Source organism: Pan paniscus, chromosome 18 (assembly GCF_029289425.2).
Source record: "Pan paniscus chromosome 18, NHGRI_mPanPan1-v2.0_pri, whole genome shotgun sequence".
Taxonomy (NCBI): Eukaryota; Metazoa; Chordata; class Mammalia; order Primates; family Hominidae; genus Pan; species Pan paniscus.
The window spans coordinates 30,216,462-30,231,069 of record NC_073267.2 but is presented as its reverse complement, the minus strand read 5'-3'; the positions used below and the strand labels follow the sequence as shown (position 1 = coordinate 30,231,069).

Sequence of the window (14,608 nt, the reverse complement as noted above, 5' to 3'; positions counted from 1 at the left end):
GTAGTGATGCAATCTCGGCTCACTGCAACCTCTGCTTCCTGGGTTCAAGTGATTCTCCTGCCTCAGCCTCCCGAGTAGCTGAGATTACAGGCCCCTGCCACTATGCCCAGCTAATTTTTATATTTTTAGTAGATATGGGGCTTCACCATGTTGGCCAGCCTGGTCTTGAACTCCTGGCCTCAAGTGATCTGCCCGCCTCGGCCTCCCAAGTGCTGGGATTACAGGCGTGAGCCACCATGCCCGGCCCTGATGCACAAATGTTATATATCCATCTATTTTTTTTCCTTCCTTGTTTTTCTTATGTTTAGATGTTTATTATTATTTTTATTTTTCCATAAGGTATTGGGATACAGGTGGTGTTTGGTTACATGAGTAAGGTCTTTAGTGGTGATTTGTGAGATTTTGGTGCACCCATCACCTGAGCAGTATACACTGCAACATATTTGTAGTCTTTTATCCCTTGGCCCCTCCCACTCTTCCATCCAAGTCCCCAAAGTCCATGGTATCATTCTTATGCCTTTGGGTCCTCATAGTTTAGCTCCCACATATCAGTGAGAACATCCATATATCTATCTAATCTTAAAAAAATCAACTTCTGAAATTGAAAAAGTCTTGTATCAACACTGTGAAATCTCAAAAACACAGTGTAGAGTTAAAAAAAAACCCAGATTGCAAAAGAATATCTATAGTAGGATACAAAGTAAATAGATAAATAGTAGCTGAATTAATTTAAAGCAAATGTAAGCCAAGTTTATATGTAAGAGAAGTGTAAAAGTGAATGCCAAATTCAGAGTGACAGTTACTTCTGGGGAAGGAGAAAGGCAAAGAGTGAAGGAGGGACTTATTATTTATATTGTGATGTTTTATTTCTTAAGTTGGGTTGTGAGGACATGGGTGTTTTGTTGTATTATTCTGTATACTCTTTTTTTAAATACTGGAAATGTTTAATAAAACAAGTAATACATGCTCCTGGTTAACAAATCCCAATCGCACCAAAGATAATAGGATGAGAAGCAAGTCTCCCTCCCACCCCAGACTTCTAGTTCCCTAGCCTCCCTCTTCAGAGGCAATTGCTGTCCCCAATCTCTTCTGCATCCTTTCAGAAATATCCTGAATACCTATATAACAAGTTTTATATAGGGATAAAAATACCTATATAACAAGCCTTGCCAACATGGCGAAACCCTGTCTCTACTAAAAACACAAGAGCATACACACACTCTTCTTTACAAAATACAAAATGGAAAATGCCATTCACTCCACTATGCACATTGCTTTCTAAAAGTTAACTGTCTTAGAGTGGTTGCCTTCAGCCTCAGCTGCACATTAGAATCATCTGGGGAGATTCCAAGAGGGACCAATCCATGGTATCCAGCCCAGCCCGACTGAGTCAGAATCTTTAGGGGCTGGCTCTGGGTGTCCCAGGTGACTCTTAGGTACAGCCAGGGTTGAGAACTGCTGGCCTAGACTGTGACTCTAATTCTGAAGATGAGACTAGAAAGGGGAGCTACATAGGCTGAGAGGCTTGCTCTCTGGGTGAGCTGGGACCCAGTGAGGCATAGCTGTTTGTAGAGCCTGATGGATTATCTGGGCCCATGGACAGGCCTTCTAATAAAATCCCGAGTCTTGACAAAGTGTATTCGTTCTAGATGAGACATGGCACTTTCTCCAAGGCAACCCAAAGTCCCCTAAGTCCCCTCATTGCTAGTCTCCACCCAGGATGTTGAGACAACCCTTCTTCACCTCCTTTTCATGACAAATGTTGTGTTAGGCAATTCTTTTTTTCTTTCTCTTTTTTGAGATGGAGTCTAGCTCTGTTGCCCAGGCCAGAATGCAGTGACACGATTTCGGCTCACTGCAACCTCCGCCTCCTGGATTCAAGTGATTCTCCCGCCTCAGCCTCCTGAGTAGCAGGGATTACAGGCATACATCACCACGCCGAGTGAATTTTTGTATTTTTTGTAGAAACGGAGTTTCACCGTGTTGGCCAGGCTGGTCTTGAACCCTTGACCTCAGGTGATCTGCCTGCTTGGGCCTCCCAAGTGCTAGGATTACAGGTGTGAGCCACCGCACCTGACCTGTGTTAGGCAGTTCTTGCATTGCTTTAAAGAAATACCTGAGACTGGGTAATTTATAAAGAAAGGAGGTTTACATGGAATACTATGTGGCCATAAAAAAGAATGAGATCGTGTTCTTTGCAGGGACATGGATGGAGCTGGAGGCCATCATCCTTAGCAAACGAATGCAGAAACAGAAAACCAAATACCGCATGTTCTTACTTATAAGTGGGAGCTAAATGATGAGAACACGTTGTCACATAGAATGGAACAGCAGATACTGGGGCCTATTGGAGAGTGAAGGGTGGGAGGAGGGAGAAGATCAGCAAAAATAACTAATGGGTACTAGGCTTAATACCTGGGTGATTAAATAATTTGTACAACAAACCTCCATGACACAAGCTTACCTATATAACAAACCTGCCACGTACCCCTGAACTTAAAATAAAAGTTAAATTAAAAAAAAAAGAAAAGGGCCAGTTGCAGTGGCTCATGCCTGCAATCCCAGCAGTTTGGGAGGCCGAGGCGGGCAGATCACGAGGTCAGGAGATTGAGACCGTCCTGGCTAAGAGGGTGAAACCCCGTCTCTACTAAAAAATACAAAAAATTAGCCGGGCATGGTGGTGGGCGCATGTAGTCTCAGCTACTCGGGAGGCTGAGGTAGGACAATGGCGTGAACCCGGGGGGCGGAGCTTGCAGTGAGCCGAGATCGTGCCCCGCACTCCAGCCTGGGTGATAGAGCGAGACTCTGTCTAAACAAACAAACAAACACTGCCAGGCACAGTGGCTCACATCTGTAATCCCAGCACTTTGGGAGGCCGAGGTGGGTGAATCACTTGAGGCCAGGAGTTTGAGACCAGCCAGGCCAAGATAGTGAAACCTTGTCTACAATAAAAATAAAAAAAAAATTAGCCTGGCTTGGTGCTGCATGCCTGTAATCCCAGCTACTCAGGAGGCTCAGGCACGAGAATTACTTGAGCCTGGGAGGTGGAGGTTGCAGTGAGTGGAGATCACACCACTGTATTCCAGCTTGAGCAACAGAACAAGACTCTGAAAAAAAAAAAAAAAAAAGACAAGAAAAGAGGATTGATTGGCTCATGGCTCTGCCGACTGTACAGGAAGCATGATGCTGGCATCTGCCCAGCTTCTGGGAAGGCCTCAGGAAACTTACAATCATGGCGGAAGGCGAAGGGGGAGCAGACACATCTTACTTGGCCGACACAGGAGCAAGAGCGTGATGGGGGAGGTGCTACATGCATTTAAACAACAAGATCTCGAGAGAACGCACGCACTATTGTGAGGACAGTACCAAGGGGATTGTATTTAACCATTCATGAGAAATCTGCCCCCATGATCCAATCACCTCTCACTGGGCCCCACCTCCAACACTGGGGATTACATTTCAATAAGATTTGGGTGGGGTACACATCCAAACTATATTAAATATAAAGTTTAGTAAAAACTTTGAAATAGCACCAAACCATAAAAGGGGTAGGTACACATACTTTTTTTTGTTTTTTTCTGAGACAGGGTTTTACTCCCATCACCCAGGCTGGAGTGCAGTGGCATGCTCTCGACTCACTACAACCTCAGCCTCCTGGGCTCGGGTGATCCTTCTGTCTCAGCCTCCTAAGTAGCTGGGATGACAGGCTCATGCCACCACGACTGGCTAATTTTTGTATTTTTAGTGGAGATGGGGTTTCACCATGTTGGCCAGGCCAGTCTTGAGCTCCTGACCTCAAGTGATTTGCCTGCCTTGACCTCCCAAAATGCTGGGATTACAAGTATGAGCCACCACACCTGGCCTAACCTACATTTTTTTGTCGATATTACCAGATTGCTCTGCTAATAGTGCACAGTTTGACAGTCCCACGGAAAAATGAATGTGCCCAGCATTAAGTATTAGCACTTTATTTTATTTTTGACAATCTGATGGGTGAAAAGTGATTTACTTATGTTTTTTAGACTTTATTGGATTTTTATTGAAGTTGAGTATCATTTTATAGGATTCTTTATAGAGACCACATTAGTGGGACTAGGGAATAGATTTATATGAGAAGTTGCTATAACAAAGAATGAAGGCAGTAAGTAGTGTGACAGTTTCAACTCTAATTTCAATCTGTATTTAAGGGGTTTTAATTATTATTCCTCTTCTTTCATCTTCTTTCACACAGTTTCCTGAGATCCTTCTGCAAGCAGCTTCCAAGATGGCCAGGACCCTGCCCCCTAAAGAATTCCTCTGGGCTGTCTTTCAATCTGTTCGGAACAGCAGTGATAAGATCCCCAGCTCTGACCCTATGCCTAGTGAGTGTTTTCAGGGTATCTGAGCCATTGCTGACATAGTAATTAATGTTTTGGGCAGGATCCCTGACATCAAGAGGCCTCCTTATGCAGGGAACTGGATGAAATGTCTGCAAAGCAATAGAATGACAAAATCTATAGGCAAAAGAATTACACTTTTGGGTCAGGTGCGGTTGCTCAAGCCTGTAATCCTAGCACTTTGTGAGGTTGAGGTGGGCAGATCACTTGAGGTCAGGAGTTCAAGACCAGCCCGGCCAACATGGCGAAACCCTGTCTCTACTAAAAACACAAAAATTAGCCGGGTGTAGTGGTGCACACCTGTAGTCCCAGCTACTCAGGAGGCTGAGACACAAGGATTGCTTGAACCCAGGAGATGAAGGTTGCAGTGAGCTGAGATGGCACCACTGCACTCCAGCCTGGGTGACAGCGAGACTCTGTCTCAAAAAAAAAAAAAAAAAAAAGAGTTACACTTTTGTAAAGTGACGTGGAATCATGTCCCATACTCCATACCCAGGCTAGTAGGTTTAATGCGTGAATATGTGTAACAAACATTTCAGTAGGATTGACTTAAAGGACCAACATGGATTAGTGGTTTAACATAGCAGTGACAGGGCCGGGCTGGCTAGATTTCACTCCTGAGTCTGCCACTTACTGGCTGTGTGGCTTTGGGTAAGCTCTTTAACCTCTGTGTGCCTCAGTTTTCATCCTTTATCAAATGGGGATAATGAAAGTCTCTACCTCACTGGGTTATTGTGAGAATTAATGGGTTTAAACCCAGAAACATGCTTACAGGAATGCCTGGCATGTAGCAGATCTTTAATAAGTACTAGATATTTTTAAAATTTGATTTTTTTTATTTTTTTGAGATGGAGTCTTGCTGGAGTGTCACCCAGGCTGGAGTATAGTGGCATGATCTTGGCCCACTGCAACCTCCACCTCCCAGATTACAGCAACTCTCCTGCCTCAGCCTCCTGACTAGCTGGGATTATAGGCATGTGCCACCACGCCTGGCTAAGTTTTGTATTATTAGTAAAGACGGGGTTTCACAATGTTGGCCAGGCTGGTCTTGAACGCTGGTCTCAGGTGATCCACTTGCCTTGGCCTCCCGAAATACTGGGATTACAGGTGTGAGCCACTGCCCCCGGCCTAAAATTTGATTTTATAGAGGCAGGGCCTCGCTCTGCCACCCAGGCTGGAATGCAGTGGTGCAATCATGGTTCACTACAGCCTCGACCTCCTGGACTCAAGGGATCCTCCCACCTCAGCTTCACAAGTAGTTGGGACTACAGGCATGCACCACCACATCTGGATAATTTTTTATTTTTTTGTAGAGATAGGGTCTTGCTGTGTTGCCCAGGCTGATCTTGAACTCTGAGCCTCAAGTGATCCTCCTGCCTTGGTCTCCCATAGTGCTGGGATTATAGATGTGAGCTACCATGCCTGTCCAAGTGTTAGATATTTTATTATTATTACCATGCACCTACTAAGTGCAGACTGGGGCCAGGCATGAGGAGACAAAGTTAATCACCCCCAATGATAGTAGTTGACAGTCAGTGCTTGCTTTCATCCACCCAACAAATATTCGTTAAGCACCAATTTTGTAAATAAAGAGCTTACTTTCAAATGGAGGGTAGCAAGACAATAAATTTCCATACATAAGTAAAATATATGGTATATTGTATGAAAAGTGCCAAGAAGGAAAATAAAGCAAGGGAATGCACCACGAGTGTTGAGAGGGGACTGTCATGTGAAAAGAGAATCATGAAGGAACGTCTTATTGAGAGGTGACATTTGAATGAAGACCCAAGGGAGAGTGGTCCATGTGGATATTTTCAATTAGAGTCTTCCAGGCAGAGAGTGCGACAGGACCACTTCCATGAGTGGGAGGTAAGGGCCAGTGTGTTTGGAGGGGAGTGAGAGACAAGGCCAGCCATGTAGTGACTGTTAAAGGAAACCCTAATGACTTTGGCTTTTACTCTGGGTGGAGGAATCGTGTGACATCGAGCAAAGAAGTATCACAATTGGATTTATGTCTACCTTGGGTGATTATTCCTCCATGCATTATCTTGTTCTCCCGTTTTTTTTTTTTTTTTTCTTGGTGAATGTGGGGTTTTATTGGGTAATGGAGGTGGCTCTCGGTGGGATGGATGGGGAGCTAGAAAGGGGGTGGAGTGGGAAGATGATCTTCCCCTGGAGTTTGGCTGTCCTGTGACCAATCTCCTCTCCAACTGTCCCCAGCCAAACTCTTCTTGGCCTTCAGATGCTCCTTTCTCTGCCATGCTGCTCTTCTGCTCCTCTTCTCTTCTATTCATCTGCTCATCTGCTTGTATGCTCATGGAGCCTGGGGTTTGGGGTTTATATGGGTACAGGATAGTGGGATGTGGCAGGCCAAAACCTAACATTTGGGCGTGAAAACAGGAATCCCTATTCCCATTTAGGGCTGCAGATTTCCAGGCTTGGGTGTTCTCTTGTTTTTTAAATGAAGGAAACTGGGGCTTAGGAGACTAAGGGACTTGTCTAAAGTCACAGAATTAGTAAATGGCAGTTCTTGGATTTGTACCCAAAGCTGGTGGTGACCACCACTGGCTCCCACTGCCCTCAAGGTCTAGCAGTCCATGTCATCATATTGCAGAGCTCTTACTGTGTGCATGTGGTACACAAAATAAGGCTTTCCATGCTCAGGGGAAGGAAGCTCTGGTATCAGTGCATAGTTTGAGTGTTCTTTAGTTGGTTCTGGGTATTAATTGCTGCTGTGCTTTAGTGATTAATGGATTAGCAGAATTACCGCTTGGTTTTATATTAATTTGTGTGTGTGTGTTCACTCACTCCACAGATATTTGCTGAACACCTACTATGTACCAGGCTCTATTCTAAGCCCTGGACAGACACAGTGATAAGACCAAGTTCCTGATATACTAGTCAACCATTCTGCCCTCTCTAGTTCTGTGCTATCACTGATGTTGTTTTCACTAGAGGGTGGGCTGGGGGTTGGCCTAGGGAGGGATGAGTCTTTAGTCCTCTCCAAGTGGCTTATGATAAAGATGTTTGAGGACCACAACTGGCATCTTTGATCTGGTCTACTTTTGCTTCTTGATTGGAATGCAGTGAATTTCCATTGAAGGTGCAATGAGAAGAGAGAGGCCATGGGGCTCGGGAAATACCCTGGCCTTGGGTGGGGTTGGTGCATCTGTCAGCATCAGTGGTGGTCTGCTGCTAAGATAAGAAATCCAGGGTTGCTCTTAAGGATCCTAGAGTTTTCTCCCAGGTTGGGCACATCAGATCCAGCAACGACAATATCTCACTTGCATGTTGGTTGGTAACTGGTTTGAGTAGGTAAGGTTCACATTATTCAAAGACCGAAATGGATGTTTTTCCTGTTGCCAAGAGAAATGCAATGGGCTCATTTCTCTTTTCTCTTGGGATGGGAAAGCCACAACCTCCACTATGATTTTCATGGACAGCAACTCATCTTCCTGGTTTTTATTTTTTATTTTATTTTGACACAGGGTCTCACCATTACCCAGGCTGGAGAGTAGGTGTGATCACAGCTCACTGCAATCTTGACCTCCCAGGCTCAGGTGATCCTCCCACCTCAGCCTGCTGGGTAGCTGGGACTACAGGCATGTGGCACCATGCCTAGCTAATATTTTGTAGTTTTTTTTTTTTTAGAGGTGAGGTCTTACCATGCTGCCCAGGCTGGTCTTGAATTCCTGGGCTCAAGTGATCCTTCTGCCTTGGCCTCCCAAAGTGCTGGGATTAAAGACATGCGCCACCGTGCAGCCCATCTTCCCATTTTTATAGGAAGGCTGCTGCATAATTTTGGAATCTTTATGCTGGGTTGCAAACTCAAAGGCATAGGGGGTAAGATAGGCAACAGAAATTGTGTATCGAGTGCTTACTGTATGCGTGGCACTGTTCTAAGTGCTTTACATATAACACATTTAGTTTTCACAACCATCCTATGAGGTGATTTTATTTCCATTTTATAGACAAGAAAACTGAAATACAGCGAGGTTAAATAGCCTTGGATTTGAATCGAAAGTCAGGACTGTTCACCACCAGCTCTTACTGCCCTCAAGGAATTTGTAGTTTAATTGTAATGTTGCACCGCTCCTAGTTTGTGCATGTGGATGTGCAAAACCTGGCATTTCCATGACTTTGTTACCCAGTAATTAGCAAGAAATGGCAGAAGTGGGATTCAAACTGGTCCCTGGGCTCCTGCTCTCTGCTTTTACTCTGTAGTCCCTTCCATGCATAAATCTGACTGGCGAAGAATGTTACTCATTTCAATACACTAACATTTCCTGAAATTCTCTTTCCTCTTCTCCTTCCCTGCATCTCTCCTTTCTTCAGGTTGCCATGGAGTCGTGGCCCCCTCTTCTGATGACATCTTCAAGTTGGCCGAAGCCAATGCCTGCTGGGCCCTGGAGGACCTGCGGTGCATGGAGGAAGACACATTCATCAGGACTGTGGAACTGCTGGGAGCTGTCCAGGGTTTCAGCCGGCCTCAGCTGATGACCCTGAAGGAGAAAGCAATACAGGTGAAGCCCACCTCAGGGAGGAAACATTAAACAGAGGAAAAAAGAAAAACACCAAAACCAGTTCAGCATTTCTGCACATAGAGCCCTCCTCGAGCAGTTTTCCCATACATCATCTTGAAATTTTACTGCATCAGCTCAGTGATATTGTGATCTCCTTATCTGAGAAAGGAGGAAATTTCCAGTTCCTCCCTCTTAGGGCTGTGGCAGAGAATGGGATGAGATGTGTCTTGGCATCTAGCGGATGCTCAGTGAATCAAGTTCTGTGGATGTCCCAGTGCCTCTGACCAAGGTGGTTTGCAGGAATTAGGCTTTATTCCTTCACCTGGAGAGCCCCAGCTGCTGCTCACAGCAGGTTTTCTCAGAATCATTTGCAAATTTGTCTGAAAATATAACAGAAAGGAGTAAAAAGAGGACTGGAAGTAGCTTTCCATCTTTAAGAAGGTCCCTTTGTTGGCTGGGTGCAGTGGCTTATGCCTGTAATCTCAACACTTTGGGAGGTCGAGGCGGGCGGATCACGGGAGGTCAGGAGTTCGAGACCAGGCTGGCCAACATGGTGAAACCCTGTCTCTACTCAAAATGCAAAAATTAGCCAGGCGTGGTGTCATGTGCCTGTAGTTCCAGCTACTCAGGAGGCTGAGGCAGGAGAATGGCTTGAACCCGGGAGGTGGAGGTTGCAGTAAGCCAAGATTGCGCCAGTGCACTCTAGCCTAGGCGTCAGAGCTGATACCTTGTCTCAAAAATAAATAAAAATAGGCTGGGTGCAGTGGCTCATGCCTATAATCCCAGCACTTTGGGAGGCGGATCACGAGGTCAAGAGATCGAGACCAGCCTGGCCAACATGGTGAAACCCCATCTCTACTCAAAATGCAAAAATTAGCCGGGTGTGGTGGCATGCACCTGTAGTTCCAGCTACTCGGGAGGCTGAGGCAGGAGAATTGCTTGAACCCGGGAGGCGGAGGTTGCCGTGAGCCGAGATTGCATCACTACACTCCAGCCTGGTGATAGAGCGAGACTCTGTCTCAAATAAATAAATAAAAGGAAAAGGTCCCTTTGTGGCCTGTTTTAGCTTTTCTTTCTTTTTTTTTCTTTTTCTTTTAAGACAGAGTCTTGCTCTGTCGTACAGGCTGGAGTGCAGCAGCGCGATCTGTGGTTCACTGCAAACTCTGCCTCCCGGGTTCAAGTGATTCTTGTGTCTCAGCCACCTGAGTAGCTGGGACTACAGGCACAAGCCACCATGCCTGGCTAATAATTGTATTTTAGTAGAGACGGGGTTTGTTTGGCCAGGCTTGTCTCAAACCCCTAGCCTCAATAGATCTGCTCACCTTGGCCTCCCACAGTGCTGGGATTACAGGCATGAGCCACTGCACCCAGCCCTGTTTTAGCTCTTTACATGGTTGTGGAATATCTAGTTACCCTCAAGGGTTAAACAATTCAATGTCTTAAAATTATAAATATAACTGTATTTATGTATTATATGAGTACTTCAAGTTTATTGTAGAAAAGTCAGAAAATAATAAAGAAGAAAATCAGTGATAATCTTTTACTCACTGTTGATATTTTGATAAGCACTGTTCAGCAGATAAGCACTGTTGATATTTTGGTATATTCACTTGAAGCTTACCACACTCCAAAACTATGTATATAAAAAATATTATTTTATATATTTCATACATATATCTCATGTTTTACAAAAATGATATTATACTTACCTACTATTCAATAACTTGCTTTCTACACCCAACAGTACAGACTGCATATTTTTTCATATCCAAAATGTACATCTATGTCAGTATTTTATTTATTTATTTATTTTTTGAGATGGAGTTTTGTTCTTGTTGCCCAGGCTGGAGTACAATAGTGTGGTCTTGGCTTACTGCAACTTCTGCCTCCCAGGTTCAAGCAATTCTCCTGCCTCATCCTCCCAAGTAGCTGAGATTACAGGCATCCACCACCATGCCCGGCTAATTTTTGTATTTTTAGTAGAGATGGGGTTTCACAATGTTGGCCAGGCTGGTCTCGAACTCCTGACCTCAAGTGATCTGTCTGCCTGGCCTCCCAAAGTGTTGGGATTACAGGTGTAAGCCACAGCATCTAGCCTATATCAGTATTTTAAATAGCTTTGTAATACAATTAGCCTTCCATATCAATGGGTTCCACATCTGCAGATTCAACCAACCTCAGGTAGAATGTATTTAGAAAAAATGCTCCAAATAACAATATAACAATAAAAAACAATACACATAAAAATACAGTAGCATTTTTGACATAACATTTTGTACATATTTACATAGCACTTATATTGCATCAGGTATTATAAGTAATCTAGAGATGATTTAAAGTATACAGGAGGATGTGCATAGATTATATGCAAATACTACACTATTTTATATAAGGGACTTGAATATCCATGGATTTTGGTATCTTTAAGAAGTCCTGGAACCAATCTTTGGTGGAGGTATCCACAGGGGCAACTTCATTTTATTTATGGTTAGTTCTTATTTATTTAGCTAATTGTTAGACTTTCAGGTTGCATTAAAAAAGTGCCTCAATGTATGCCTTTATACATATACTGTTGGGTACTTGTCTCATTTACTCAGGCTAAATTCCCACAGGTGGAATTCCTGGGTCAAAGAATATAAATACTTTAAAAGCTTTTGCTACAGATAAGCCAAATTGCCCTCTCAAGAGTATGTACCAACTTATATTCTCAACTACAACAAATGAGGGTATCCCTTACCTTGTATCTTTCCAGTATCGTAAATGGTGATAAGTCTTTATACTTCTTGACATGTGATGAATCAACGTGGTCTGATTGTTTTTAATGTATATTTCTTTAATTATGACTGAGAATAAACTTTTCCCCATACATTTAATTTTTCTTTTGTGAATTCCTTGTTGATGTCTTTTGTCTATCTTTTTTTAAAACAAATATAGTCATCTTTTTATTATTGATTTAAAAGAGAGCTTTATATTAAGATTTACCCTATGTCTTTTTAATTTTTATTTATTTTTTATTAAGGGATAGTTGACAAATACAAATTATATATATTTATGGTGTATACATATATACAATATGATGTTTTGATGTATGTATACATTGGGGAATGGTTAAAGCAAGCTAACATGTCAATCACCTTTCATACTTGTCCGTTGTCAGTTTTTGTTGTGAGAATATTTAACATCTACTCTCTTCACAATTTTCAACCATTCAACACATTATTATCAACTGTGGTCACCATGCTGCACAATAGGTTTCCCTATGTCTGTTTTATTTTTATTTCTTTGAGACAGGGTCTCGCTCTGTCACCCAGGCTGGAGTACAGTGGCACCATCTTGGCTAACTGCAACTTCTGCAAGTGACTCTTGTGCCTCAGCCACCCAAGTGGCTGGGATTACAGGTGTGCGCCACCATGCACAGCTAATTTTTTTTTTTTTTTTGTATTTTTAGTAGAGGCAGGGTTTCGTTATGTTGGCCAGGCTGGTCTTGAACTCCTGGCCTCATGTGATCTGCATGCCTTGGCCTCCAAAAATGCTGAGATTCCAAGTGTGAGCCACTGCACCTAGCCTCCTTATGTCTATTTTAGATACTGCCTTTGTCCATTCAGGCTGTTATAACAAAATATCATAGACTGGTAACTTATAAACAGAAATTTATTTCTCACAGTTCTGGGGGGTGAGAAATCAAAAATTGAAGCACTGGCAGATCCAGTATCTGGTAAGGACTTGTTTTTCATAGATGGTGCTTTCTCACTGTGTCCTCACATGGTGGAAAGGGACTAGCTTGTAGCTAGCTCTCTGGGGTCTCTTTTACAAGGGCACTAATCCCACTCATGAGGGCTCCACCCTTATGACCTAATCATCTCCCAAGGCCCAACCTTCCAATACTATCACATTGGAGATTAGGTTTTAACATATGCATTTTAGAGGGGCACAAACATTCAAATCATTGTAAATACCATCACCAGTGTTCAGTCTAATCTATTTTCTTTTTTTGCCTAAAGGTTTGGGACATGCCATCTTACTGGAGAGAACACCATATCGTCTCCCTGGGGTGCATTGCTCTGGCTCTTAATGAGAGTGAGCTGGAGCAGCTGGACCTCAGCTCCATAGACACTGTGGCTTCCCTAAGCTGGCAAACAGAATGGACCCCGGGACAGGTGGGTGGATGTTTCTGGGTCTTTTAACTATTCCATATTTATAAGAGCTGCCTTCATATCCTTACTGTTAATTTCCTCATCATGGTCATTTTTGAGTCTGTTTCTGTTGACTGATTTTTCTCTTAGTTATGAGTCATATTTTCTTTTTTTGTTTGCAAGCCTAGCAATTTTGATTGGGTGATGAGCATTGTGGATTTTACATTGTTGAGTATTTGATTTAGTTGTATTTCTTTGAAGAGTATTGGGCTTTGTTCTGTCATACACTTAAGTTACTTTCAAATCAGCTTGATCCTTTTGATGCTTCCTTTTGAGTTTTGTTAGGGTAAAACCAGAGTGACCTTTATTCTGTTGTTAATTTATCATCATTACTGTGACATGATTCCTTTGAGGATGTTACCTAATGCTCCATGTATTTCAAGATCTCTCTACTTTGGCTGGTGAGAATGTGAACTATTTCCAGCTCCATATGAGCTCTGGAAGTTGCTCAGCCTAATCCTTTCTGATTACTGATGACTCTTTTCCTGCCTATGTGGAGTTTCACTCTTTGCATGTGCAAAATAGCAGTCAGTACTAGACATCTCTGCAGCTTTCTGGAACCCTCTGCAGTTTCCTCCTCTCCAATACTTTGCCCAAGTGATAAGTGCTGTGGCCTCTCTGAACTTGGATCTCTGTATCCTCAACTCAGCTGGGCCACTGGGCTTGTTTTGGTTCCTCTTCCTGATCCATGTCTTGGAAACTGCTTTTTGGCAGTAAGTGAGGGTAATTTTAAGGCTCATCTTGTTTGTTTTTCTTCTTCTGGGATTATGATTCTGTTGTTCCATATCCAGATGCAGTTGTCTTATATATTTTGTTAAATTTTCTAGTTGTTTATGGTGGGTGGACAATTCCTATGTTAATTAATCCTTCATGGGCTAAAGAAGAAGTTCTTCCCAGAATTTTAATTGTTTTGATTGGGAGAGAAGTTTAGGGTGTCTAATCCACTGTACTGCTGGAAAGGGAAGTGTTAGCCCTTCCATGTTATCTTCATTCTTAGGCAGCTCTCTCAGTGGTCATTTTCAGCACTAGGTTTATATACAATCTAATTAACAAGCCCATAAAAATGTGCCTCTTCTTTATTAGTTTTTGGAAAAGCCTCAGCATTGACTCCACTCATGTAGTTGCCCGCCCCTGAGCCACCACTCTGGTCTGGGGTTGAATATGTTGGTTGGCGAGGCCTGCATCAGGGAGCGGAGTCCATCTTATCACCATCTCATGACCACATGAGCCAAGTGGGGAAGGATATGTGGTAGGCTGATTAAGGTCCCCCAAAGATGTCCATGTCTGAACCCCTGGAAGCTGTGACTATGTTAACTTATGGAGCAAAAGGGACTTTGAAGATGTGATTAAGGATCTTGAGATGGGGAGGTTATCTTGGATTATTTGGGTGGGCCCAATGTAATCACAAGGGTCCTTTTAAGAAGGAGCAAGGAGGGTCATAGATAGAGAAGGTGACATGATAATGGAAGCAGAGGGACCTAGAAAGAGATCTGAAGGTGCTCTGCTGCTGATTTTG

At 43.3% G+C, this 14,608-nt stretch overlaps 1 protein-coding gene across 3 annotated transcripts in view; it reads left to right on the top strand.

Annotated features, from left to right (window-relative positions):
* Positions 1 to 14,608, top strand: part of LOC129394095 (otoancorin-like) — a 44,501-nt gene that overhangs the window by 11,493 nt on the left and 18,400 nt on the right. For all 3 annotated transcript variants that reach the window (XR_010110208.1, XM_063597428.1, XM_063597429.1), the window contains exons 2-4: positions 4,232 to 4,361; positions 8,712 to 8,899; positions 12,901 to 13,056. Coding sequence is in view for 2 of the 3 variants with exons in the window: in XM_063597428.1 (XP_063453498.1) it covers positions 4,265 to 4,361; positions 8,712 to 8,899; positions 12,901 to 13,056 (441 nt within the window). In the remaining variant the exon portion in view is untranslated. The remainder of the gene's footprint in view (positions 1 to 4,231; positions 4,362 to 8,711; positions 8,900 to 12,900; positions 13,057 to 14,608) is intronic.